The 12484-nt window shown below is 42.9% G+C and overlaps 1 protein-coding gene across 7 annotated transcripts in view; it reads left to right on the top strand.

Annotated features, from left to right (window-relative positions):
* Positions 1-6578, top strand: part of LOC138763077 (copine-9-like) — a 461486-nt gene extending 454908 nt beyond the window's left edge. For all 7 annotated transcript variants that reach the window (XM_069936658.1, XM_069936659.1, XM_069936660.1 and 4 more), the window contains 2 exons: positions 3804-3877; positions 6323-6578. In XM_069936658.1, coding sequence (XP_069792759.1) covers positions 3804-3877; positions 6323-6514 — 266 coding nt within the window. In that variant the 3' untranslated portion in view covers positions 6515-6578. The remainder of the gene's footprint in view (positions 1-3803; positions 3878-6322) is intronic.
* Positions 6579-12484: the final 5906 nt, after the last annotated feature.

The following is a 12484-nucleotide window of genomic DNA, read 5'->3' as shown; positions in this document are numbered from 1 at the left end:
GACTGAAGCGTAGCACATCGCGGTCAACCAGCCCAGACTGACCTGGATCTGGTTGGGTGCAGCACTTTATGACCTGGCCAGTAGGTGTGGCTACGGCTCTCAACCAATTACTATCACTATATACCAATATATATATAAATATATACAGAGGTGATAGGATCGCATACTATCACAGGGATATCATCAGATCCTGGTTCACCCCGATGATATCCCCAAGACAATCATCATCCCCAGTTCAGGCTGTTCGAGTTTCTGCGGATGTGCTCGGATTTTTAAAAAACAGTGCACAGACTTTCCAGCGGTTGATGGACACTGTGGGCCGAGACTTAGACGGGACTTTCATCTACTTAGACAACATCCTTGTGGCGAGCAGGAACCAACAAGAACACATGACACACCTCCACAACCTCTACACCTGGCTGAGTGAGTTCGGATTGACGGATTTAAGCGTGCACGAGAGTTGGTTCAACTCACTTTCGACCTGATGACACTTGTGACTCCTGGGACATGACATCAGCCACCAGGCTGTGGGCTTGCCCTGCACCAGCCAAATGCCAGTTCAGTTTGGAGACCACAGACTTCCTGGGCCATAGGATAACCAAGGAAGGGGCCACGCCGCTACCCAGCAAGGTGGAGGCCATCCAGAAGTTTCCTAGGCCCAGCAGGACCAGGGGACTACAGGAGTTCATGGGGATGATCAACTTCTATCACAGGTTCATCCCCTCAGCTCCCTAGATCATGTGTCCCTTGTTTGCCCAGATGACAGGCAAGGTGAAGGACATCACATGGGACGAAGAGTCAGTAGAGACCTTCTTGAAGGCCAAGAAAGCCCTGGCAGGTGCTTTTGACACATCCCAAGGCGGACGCATGATCACCTAGGCCATCCATGTGGAGCAACCAGTGAACTTGGGCTGTGTAAAGATTAAAACCTTGTGTTTATGATTTGTGGTTGTTTTATGACTTTCCCTTTAAGAAAGATTGTTGTTTTGTAGAGTTACCAGTGTTACTATGACATCATATGTCGTAATATCCAAGCGGACAAGGAGCTCATTCTCATTCTTGGAATAATCATGGAAGGAGAGAAAGCTCACTTGAAAAACTTTTCTTTGAATTTATTATCATTTTAATTTGCTTGAAGTTAAGTATCATCATTTACAATATGCTTTGTTTTACTCATCGTTATGAAGTGTGAAGCTATGAAAAATTAAAGCTATTTACAGCTGCAATTATGAAGTTTGATTTATTTGGATGAATAAAATACAATTCAGAATATCGTTGCTTGCTTTCCTTGAAGATTACGTTTTGAAAGTGGGACATATTAGAAGGAGGGAAGTGTCATCTACAAGTCGGTCATCGTTGGGTATAAATGCCGTTTGGACCATTTGGATCACTACTGTGGTTGCACTAGGCACACAGCGAGTGAAAGAACCACGCAGAGTCGAAAGTGAGTTGAACCAACTGACTTTAATAGAACTCTCGTCCATGCTTAAATTCCTCGGAACCCGATGACACTTGTGACTCCCGGGACATGTCGTCAGCCACCAGGCTGTGGGCTTGCCCTGCACCCAGAGCACTCACAGTCCGATCTGCTGCGGACTTGTCCGCAACTCGTCTGTAACTCCGTGAGCTGGTTTGCTTGTTGTGTGAGCGATCAGCCGCAATAATATATGTCCTCCTTTGGAATGGCCCCCCCTACTCGCAACCCCCACATTAAAAAAGTGACATGCAGGGGAACTTGGGCAAAAATGGAATGCTTGAGATTGATGAGTTCCCCCCTATGGAGTAGGGCATAATTTTGTTCATAAATTAGATTTATAATGTATATTTTATGGTTACTTTTGCTTTTGATTTGAAGCTAAAGGACTATGACAAAGGAAGTGGAAGGTATCACAATCAGGATTTATTGTCCAGAAGTTCAGTGTTTTGCAGAAACAACATAGTGTAAACATTCACATTATAACCATCTCACAACATTAAAAATAAAAATAATAATGCACGAAAAGTCAGGCAGTGTCTTTGGTTCATTGATCATTCAAGAATGTGATGGCAGCGGGGAAGAACCCGTCCTTGTGCCGCTGAGTGCTCGTCTATAGGCTCCTGTACCTTTTTCCACGATGGTAGCTGAGTGAAGAGGGCATGGCCTGGGTGGTGGGGGTCTGCTTTCTTCAGACACCGCCTCTTGTAGATGTCCTCGATGGAGTGAAGTCTGGTACCTATGATGTCGCAGGCTGAGTTAACAACCCTCTAGAGTTTATTCTTGTCCTGAGAGTTGGTGCCTCTGTACCAGACAGTGATGCAACCAACCAGAATGCTCTCCACATACACCTATAGAGGTTTTCCAGAGTCTTCGGTGACGTACCGAATCTCCTCAAACACCTCACAAAGTATAGCCACTGGTGAGCCTTCTTCATGATTGCATCAATATAGAGGCTCCAGGACAGATCCCAGGAATCTGAAGTTCTTAACCCTCCCCAACACTGAGCCCTTGATGAGGCTTGGGTCATGTTCCCCTGACTCCCTCCTGAAGGCCACCATCATCCAACTTGGTGAATGGAAGTTGTGATTGCTGGAAATGCACTGGTCGGAAAGGAACTTGTCTGCATTATCTTCACTTTTCCTCTTCTTCCACCTGATCTTAGACAACTGGCCATATGGCTGGTGACCTTAGCTCTTGATGATAAGATTGTGGTTCATCATCAACCTTGGCTCTTTCTGCTGTGTCACCTAGAACCCTACCTGTGCAGACCAGGCAAAAGAAGCCATGGGGCATAATCCTCCTGAGCTGATCTGTCACGCTCCATGGGCAGCCCAGCCTTACCGTTGTTTGCATGCTGTGCAATGAATCATCAGCCATGTCAATTAGTTGACCCTTTGACTTACTATGGTGACACAAAAGCAGCTGGCACAGTGAGACGATTGCAGAATGGAGGCACAGCATCCTTTGCATCTCCCAGTTGCCACACGGGCAGTGAGCTCTGGAGGAAAATGCACAGTTTTGCATTTCCCGGCACACCTCATTGCCTCTGTACTCCCTGCAAAGGATTCGAGGCTGGAATCCATATTAGTTCCCGAACAGGAGAGACTTGGTGAACAGCCTGGGCGTACAGCAAAGGTGCCCTGCACCAAAGGGAAATCTGCAGCCTGCTCGAACTTTCAAGCTTTCTTTGGCTTGTCCCCGGTGAGGGAAAATAAACGCAGTTGGCTGTCTTTGAGAAGTCGCCCTCAGCAGCCTGACACAGAGCTGCAAGACGTTGCAACTGGAAGATGCCAGATACACAAGAGTTCATTGTCACGGTCACCTTGGCAACATCTGGCAATGGCGGCTTGCTGTTTGCTCTTAATCGTTGCTTCAGCAGGTGAATCATCGCTGTGGGATCCAGTGAATTCTGAAATCAAAAGCATTTCTACATGTTATATCCAATTCACAGCTTGCCTAACATTTTTGTTAAAAGGGGGCTCTGTATAAAGAGGATCAATCTTAGTGGATGGCTGGTAGTTCATTTCAAAGTAGTTTCCATCCAGAGCTTCAGCCAGTGTTAATGGCTGCAAGAAGAGATCTTAAGTTCCTCTGTCTATCGAGTTGGGTGAATTTTTAATGATATTCGACAAAATATTGTTCATTTCACTGTGACATTTATATATTTTTCTCGTGGTAGGTAGTTGGTTAAAACATGGAAGCATGTATGACACTGGGCCATCTTCCCTGGAAACAATACATCAAGCATCATTTTTATGATGTTTAGTAGAAGCTGTGATTGGGCAGGAGGAAATAAAATCCTTTCCTTTACCCTGCTCTTTTACAGCAATGGAGGAGCTCGATGGGGACGAAGTTCGAATCTCCTCCAGGGGTCGTTACGCAGAACGTGATATAGTCCAGGTAATGTGTGTTGAACCAAGCATGTTCTGTTCCTGACACTCTACCTTGGATAGAATGAGAATTCAAGCCCCACGTTATATTTAAGCAAAGCTTTTGGGGAAACAGAGAGAGACTTTTCAGGAAAGTGATGAAAAAGCATGCTCAATCACCGTGTTTCTGAGGCAATCAAACGAAATTAGGGCTACAGGGGGTTAAACACCTTGGCACATTTCAATGGGAGAGGTTTGGAGAACGTTGATCATAATAACATCAGACAAGAGGAGCTGTATGTAAATTTAAGAATAATTCTGGATAAGGACACACAGTTATATTGAACTAATAGTACACACCCAAGTGGACCGGAAACATACTGCAAAGCCAGCCAGGTATAATTAAACAGTGGGAACCCTTCATAGAAGAGATTGCTCAATTGGCATCAGGCACAAGAGATCCTTGAATTAAAGACAAGGAGATTTTTAAAAAGAGAAGTATGTTGGCATCCCATTATTTTAACTTTAGACATGATAATAAGCCATTTTGGCTCTCAGGCCCGTTCTCCCTGTGTCTGCATGGGTTTTCCCTGGCGCATTTTGAACGGTGGGAAGAAACCGGAGCCCCTGGGGAAAACCCACGCAGACTCGGGGAGAACGCACCAACTCCTTACAGACAGCACGGGATTCAAACCCTGGTCCTGAGCTGCGATGGCGTGGTGCTAACCGCTACATCAACTGTGTCGTTATGCAGACCTAAGGATAGAGGGGACCCAAGAAAGGCAAACAGGTTTTGAGGATGAACGCCTATTGAGAAAATGGAAATAAAATGTCTTTGATGGATATTTGAATTGGGCAAAGGAAATAAATGTGCGGGAGAGAACATGGCTAGTGCAAAATGAACCCTTTGCATCTGCCTAAGGAGGACTTGCTGCCAAGATAACGATGAAAAAGGTGGGTGTGACCAATACTGGATAGGATTAAACAAAAAGGTGGTGCTTGAAGACCGCCAGACCTCTAATAAGACAAATTACCCACTCCAAGATCGAAACCACTGAGCAAAGGAGAAATGGAAACTGGAAGGGCTGGCCACAACCTTCTATTCCTCCATGGAGGTAAGGTTAGAAGATTGGACATGTTCTACCTTTTTTTAAGGAAGGGGAAATGGGATAGACCTGCCGACCATCGATCAGTCATTCAAACATCGGAGATAGAAAGCCTTAGTCACAGCAAACCCTCTCGGTTTGTCTTGGTGCCTCTGGAATAAACGTTAAATTTTTGCTCTCTCAAGAGGAATTGACTGAAGGATATCAAAATGACATTTTTAAATTATTTCCTTTGAGCAGCTGTATTGGAGGAAGGGAAAGCGTTTTTTTTTAAATGGTAATATGAATTCTCCATGAGGAAACTGCATGACCAATGCGGAAAAAAAAGGTTATGGAAAGAAGTCAACTGGTAAAATCTCCATGAAGGTAGATTTTTGTTTAAATGTCAGCCCAACTTGCCTCATGCTTATCTGTGTACATTTGCTCCTGATGAGTGAATGCTTTCTTTGTTATTATTTTAGAGATGTAGCATGGTAACAGGTCCTTCCTGCCCATGAGCCCTCGCCACCCAGATACCCTGCAAACCCCCTAGGTTTTTGGAGGATGGGAAACCCACGCAGGTCGTGAGGAGAACGTACAAACTCCATGCAGACAGTGCTAGTTTCAGACCCTGGTGGCTGTGCGCTGCAATTGTGCTGCGCTGACCGTGCCACCCTCTTGTGTCCTGATTCTTCAGTGAATACGCTTGTGAGAGAAGAAGCTGGAAATACTACTTAAGAAAGCTCCTGTTGAAGTGCACGCTCTTTGAGTTAAAGAATAGTTCAGCCCTTCAGCCCCACTTGTTCATTCTGGGCGAGTCCCATTTGCCTGTATATTTTAAAATTTTTTTAAAAGATTAGACATGCAGCACGGTAACAGGCCATTTCAGCCCACGAGTCCATGCCGTCCAATTTACACCCCATTAACCTACACCCCCAGTACGTTTTGAATGGTGGGACGATACCAGAGTCCCCAGGGGAAACCCTCGCAGACACAGGGACAACGTACAAACTCCATACAGGCGGCGCGGGATTCGAACCCTGGTCCCGATTTGCTGGTGCTGTAAAGGCATTGTGCTAACCACTACGCCATCTGGCCCACATCCTTGAAGCCCTTCCTATACATATATCTTTTTAAGGTCAAAATTGTGCCCGTTTCTACAGCTTGTTCCACCTTCTATGTAAAAACATTGTCTCTCAGCACCCTCTTACATCCCTTTCACCTTCAACCCATGCTCTCGAGTTCTCTAAGCCAAGGGATGAGAAATAATTCAATCACAGTCCTAACTGAAACATCGATGACTCTTAGATTCAAATGTGTTTCAAGAATGCTTTTGCTGTGCTATAATAACACCAATTTTACCTCCATTGCTCTGTCCTCTATTTTTCCAGTTTGTCCCATTCCGAGATTATATTGATCACTCTGGAAACCAGGTTTTGAGCATGGCTCGGCTCGCTAAGGATGTATTGGCAGAAATCCCAGATCAGCTGCTCTCCTACATGAAGACAAGAGACCTCAAGCCAAGGCCAGCCCCTCGCTCATACACATCTGCCTCACAACAATCATTCCACTCAAGGATCTGAGGAAATCCACTCTCACTTTGATCATTGTATTTATAGACTGTTTTTAATATAATTCCTCTTGGAACTTCTGAGTACTCATGTTTTGGAGGGGGGGGGGTGAAGAGAGAGAGAGAGATGGACAGTTCTTAAACTTGCTCCTGTTCCATTGTAGAAATATTGGCCATATTTATCCCAGCTGCTGATTCCATCGTTGTCCTCAAGGGTGTCTGAATGGAAATAATGAAAACTTGCTGGATGGGGTCCATCTATCACTTCAAGTTACAGCTATATTCTTCTTGTCTAAATCAGGCCACATTTTGTTGTGTTTTATTATGTCCTGCTTTGAGCTGCCACAAATAATTACGCTCCCATCCTCCAGTTGCCTGGAAATGAGCTTTCAATGTTTACAGCGTTACTGTCACACTTGTTCTAACGGCTGTGGCCTCCGCAAACTCCATTGTTGCTCCATCTGAAAGTTGGGTTGGTGATCCGTGTTTGACTGAGGTGGCAGAAGAGGAGTGACATTGGTTTTTCTTTTTGAATAATTCACCTTGACTTTGTATTTCATTGAGGTCAATGCGTTCTGCAGAGCAGAGAAACCTTATGGGGTGGGAAAGTCTTGAGATTAAACCTTGCAGACAAAGCCCTCCTTGAGATAAATGTTGAACAGAGATAAATGCTTTAATTTATCTCAAGGAGACATATTATGATCTTGTATTTAAACAAGATCATAATGGATCTCAGGTTTTAGGCACCAAAACCGTTAATATCAGCCTTCTTGTTACATATGCAGTTTGTTGCAAAACTCTACAGTACATGAAAGTATCATGAGACTGTCCCTTAATCTTCTTTCTTCTAGTCCATCTGCAGCACATCTTCATATTTATTATCATCCAAATTTATAGATATGAAACCAGAAGAAACAGTGTTCCTGTCCAGACCATGCCACATACACATAATACACAGCATATAATAATGATATATTTATCTATATCTATAGATATAGATATAGATATATATAGATATAGATATATATAGATATAGATATAGATAGATAGATATATATATATATAATATACTTAAATATATAATATAAAATAAATATTTATATAAATAGTTTGGAATAATTTACTCATTTAATTTACAAGACCCAAGGATACCGTTCATTAACCTCACAACCTGCGGGAAGAAGCTATTTCCCAGCCTGACAGTCCTGATTTTGATGCTCCCATACCTCCTTTCTGATGGTATTAGGGAAAAGCTATCATGTGATGGATGGTAGGAGTCCTTAATATTTCTTTGAGCACCATTTAATCAACATACCTTTTGAATATCATCAATTGAGGAAAGGGAAGCTCGAGTGATCTTCTGGGCCATTTTACTGATCCTCTATATTGACTTCCAGTCCAACACTTTGCAGCCACCTTACCACACGATGATGCCGCCAGTCAGCCAGGAAGGAGGCAGGTAGCCTTGCTCTCCTCAACCTACTTAGGAAGTGTGGATCCTCTATTATCATATTTTTGGTCCCTGATATTTCATTGGCTTTCAATTACCCCACAAAGTCACATTGTTAGCCCCATTTCAGAATTATGTTGATCATTATCTAAATGTCTTTAACAGTATTACTGTATAAACAACTCAATGATGTGCCATTTAATAACTTCCTGAAGTTATCAGGAGACACTGGATACTTCCCATTCCAAAATAAGAATTGCCCTTGTTGGGATGTCTAAGTGTGCCTCTGTGTTACTGCATCCAGTTTAAGAACCTATTGATGTTTCAGTGGTCTACATCGCTATGAACAATTTCATCCTCTACCTTATAGGGCAGGCAGAGGATTTGTGGAATGTGTCCTTCCCTCCCTCCCCCCCCCGACCCCCACCCCACCCCCCCCCCCCCGCCTTCTCCCACCAGCACACCCAATGGCTTGCAAACTAAGATCTTATGAAATGCAAAATCAAAGCGCAACCTAAAATCAGAGAATACTCAGGTCAGGCAGCATCTGCGATGTCAAAGATCAAAAGCCTTGAAGCAGTCTGAACTGAGTCTTTACAGTTTTCCCTGATTTTAGTTTGAATATTCAGTTTGTTTGGAAATTTATTGTTTTAATCCAACTGCAACATAATGTGTTGGAAGCTGCAGTATTTGCCCTGCTGATGAAGCTGACGGGAGATAACACTGAAGGTGACATGGAGAGAACGATCAATCTGGAAAAATGTTGAAGCCAAGCCCTGCCATTCTGTGATGTAACACATCAATACAATGACAACTGGAGGTCATGCCAAATAATATTTGTGTTTTACATTATGAATCTATTAAAATATAAGGGTAGGAACAACTTTTATACAAATGTTTTTCTTTGCCTCCTTTCTTGAAGTCTTTGAGTTATTCGAGTTTACAAATCCATCGGTATCCCCTCTTCATTGGTGAATGTGGAAGCGTTGAGCAGACACTAGCCCCTTTCACACTGGCACCTTGTCCTAGTAATTAATGGCCAATCTACTGCTAAAGGATCCAGTGTGAAAGCTCTTTAATTGGCACGCAGGCTCAAATCACCCTGGGGTAGACCACCTAGGTAGGATGCATCATCCCCGGGGTCATCTAATGCCTGTACATTGTCCCTGGATAGTCCAGTGTAAAAGAGACATGGACTATCCAGAGACAAAGTAGTGACACATTGATGATGTTTCTGCGTGAGTGCAGGAACATGAAGGAAACAAAAGATTAAAAGGTATAAACTATGCCAACATATATAAACCTTATAAATTTCTAAAGGATCATTGGAAAGTCGCAGCGGGAGAGAAAGAGGGAGAGAATTCTGTGCAGCATGAGCGCTCCATGCATACAGCCCTTTCATTGCCTCACTGAATTCTGGAAGGGCAGGTCTGCCATTGCTCTTTCCCTCGGTCTTTATAAATTGTGCGCTATTGCCGCTACAACTTTCCCATGGTCTTTATAAATTTATAAAGTTTTATCTAGGTTGGAATAACAACAGGGGCTGAGGGCTCATACTGTGCTGAACATAATGCTTAATTAGGTATGATTAATTTTGTTTAAATACAAGATCATAATACATTGATCAGGATTTAGGGCAAGTCTGCCATCGCTTGATGCATCACTCAGACGTCACCGGTGGAGGATAGAATCCCCTCTCCCCGGGGATGCCTTGTGATGAGTGTGAAAGAATGCAGAGAACTGGTTAACAGCAGTCCAGTGTGAATGGCAAAACTGCTTCCTTAACTGGTTCACTGAACAGCCAATTTACTGCTTAGCCAGTGTGAAAAGGGCTCTGCCACCAGAGTAAGTCAGAAGCCTTCCTCATCCTGCCTTCATCTACCTTCCAGATAGACCAATCTTCTGCATGGAACTCTTTGGAACACAACAACAATATCAAAATCAGGTCAACCTGTTTGCAAGACCAGAAAATTGTCCATTCCCATGTAACGTTGACTTTTAAGTAGGCCCATCCCTTTCACTGTTCAGCGAATGTTCCCAGCTTGCACATCAACAAGCATTTTTTTTTTAAATTTTAAATTTAAATTGAGACATACAGCAGTCACAGGCCATTTCAGCCCACGAGCCCATGCCGCCCAATTCACACCCCATTAACCTACATTCCTAGTACGTTTCGAACGGTAGGAAGAAACGGGAGCCCCCAGGGAAAACCGATGCAGACATGGGGAGAACGTACAAACTCCTTACAGACAGCACGGGATTCAAACCCCAGTCCTGATCGCTGCCGCTGTAAAAGCATCACATTAAACACCACGCCAACTGTGCTTGGCATATTTAAAGTATTTCTTTGTCAGAAGTTAATTGAATTGGTTGTTATCTGTTAAAAATTTGTTTCAGATACACAATTATAAATAGATCAGGCAACACCATAGAGGATTTATACATTTCAAGTCTCTTACTACCAACCTTGACTATCTTTCATTGAAAGTATATTTCATTCCAGATTTCAGATTTAGATTCTTTGCCAGAGTACATAAACGCTGAAATTTATTTTTCCTATGGGTGAGGCCAAATTACCACTTATTGTTAGTGCAAAAACAAAACTGTTCAATGTCCCTTCAACGTTAATCATTCATGCAGCTTACAGTCAGCTCAGTCAGATGCTAAATCAAACTAAAGTACTTCAAGAGCAGAAAGCTTTCCCTTGGTTCCAGTTACCATTCTTGAGCTGCCATTGATCCAAAAAAAATGCTCAAGACGTAGTGGTGCTTCCCAACACTGCTGTACTTACACAATTTAGCCAGTTGGTGGAGTAGGTTGTCAAAACACCAGCCCAAAGGATTCTAACTTTGCTCAACCAAAATCATTTGTTTGAAGAAAGAATGTAGAACATAGAATAGTACAGGCCCTTCGGCCCTCAATGTTGTGTCGACCCATATATTCCTTAAAAAAATATGAAACCCTCTCTACCAGGTAACCCTCTATTTTTCTTCCATCCATGTGTCTAAGAGTCCGTTAAATGTCCCTAATGTTTCAGGCTCTACCACCACCCCCCCTGCTGGGCATTCCAGGCACTCACAACTCTCTGTGTAAAATAAAAATGTACCTCTGATGTCTCCCCTAAACTTCCCTCCCTTCATTTTGTACAGATGTCCTCTGGTGCTTGCTATTCCTGGCCTGAGAAAAGATGTTGGCTGTTGTAAGGTAAAACATCATGAGATGGGAATGTGTAGGGAGTTACCCTGTACAGGGCAGTAACAAGAAGGGGAGGTGTCCTTGTACTCCTGTTAGGTAAAATATCATGAGATGGGAATGTACGGGGCAGTAACAAGATGTGAATGCATCCTTGTACTTACAAGATAAGAGAGACATTGATGGATTGAGAGGCAGGAAGCTAGCAGGGAAAGGATAGCAACAGTTTTAGTCATTGGACAAGTAATGATATGATGATGTTCTAAGCACATATCCAAGGGTATAAAAAATCACCATTTTGCTGATAACGGCAGAATGCATTCTCCGGCTAACATCGTTAGTCGCAAGTGTTACAATCCAGTAATAAAGAACAAAGAACCCTGATTTCGATTCAGTCTGGTGTTTGTCTCACTCATTCATGAACAAAGCAGACCTAACAATTTGGTGACCCCGACGTGATGGGTGAGTGAACACTGGACGACGGTTTCTGTTTTTTCTGACAATCATCTCAGCCGGCTGATAAAAAGGTCCAGAGAAGCCTGTTTTAACAAAATTCTCTTTTTTTTTAAAATCTTTATGATTGTCAGTAAGAACTGGAGATCGGACAAATTAGACGACCACAATTGAAGGTCGCATGCCAGGATTGTAACACGTAAGTGATTACAGACAAGATAAAAGTCCTTAAGGTGTTTGAATGACATTTATTAAGTGCTTCGCAAGAAACTGCTAGAGTTTAAAAGTCTTTATTGTGTCGTTGCAAAGTCCAATAGAGTAAGAAGGTGGTCTATAAACAATTGAGGACCTGAGTTTTCTGCCCTAAACTGGTTATTAAGAGGAGAAATCTCCCACGTGAAGGTTGGGCTTTGAAAGAAAACAAAGGTTCAGGCTTATTGGCCTCAATTGTATCTGAGAGACTGACTTATAAATGTCCGGTAGGTATGATAATGTCTGTACACTTGAGAAGTTAAGAATTTATTTCCCCAATTCGCCGTGGTGGAATACCACAGCAGACACTAGAGACCTTGAGACAACAAAAAAAGTACTCAGGGACACCTGCCTGGTGAACAAGAACGACGACAGAAGGCTGCGACAGCTGTGTCCGGATCAGGTAGGAGATATTAATGAAAAAGTTGACAAACTCCTAAGAGACACCCAGTTTATTCGAAATACTTTTGATAAGTTAAATGAGGGTATTCCCAACATCACCAAGGAGATAAAGTTATGTAAATTCATAGATTGGTACAGGGAAACAGGACAAAAGTATAGCCCAAATATTTGGTTTTCTAGTTGTAATTTAACTTTCAGACCCCTTTGGGAAAACAGAGAGTGGAAAACGAGCAA

The sequence above is a fragment of the Narcine bancroftii genome, chromosome 5, assembly GCF_036971445.1.
Source record: "Narcine bancroftii isolate sNarBan1 chromosome 5, sNarBan1.hap1, whole genome shotgun sequence".
Taxonomy (NCBI): domain Eukaryota; kingdom Metazoa; phylum Chordata; class Chondrichthyes; order Torpediniformes; family Narcinidae; genus Narcine; species Narcine bancroftii.
The sequence above is the reverse complement of the archived record's forward strand: the minus strand, read 5'-3'. Positions and strand labels throughout refer to the sequence as shown.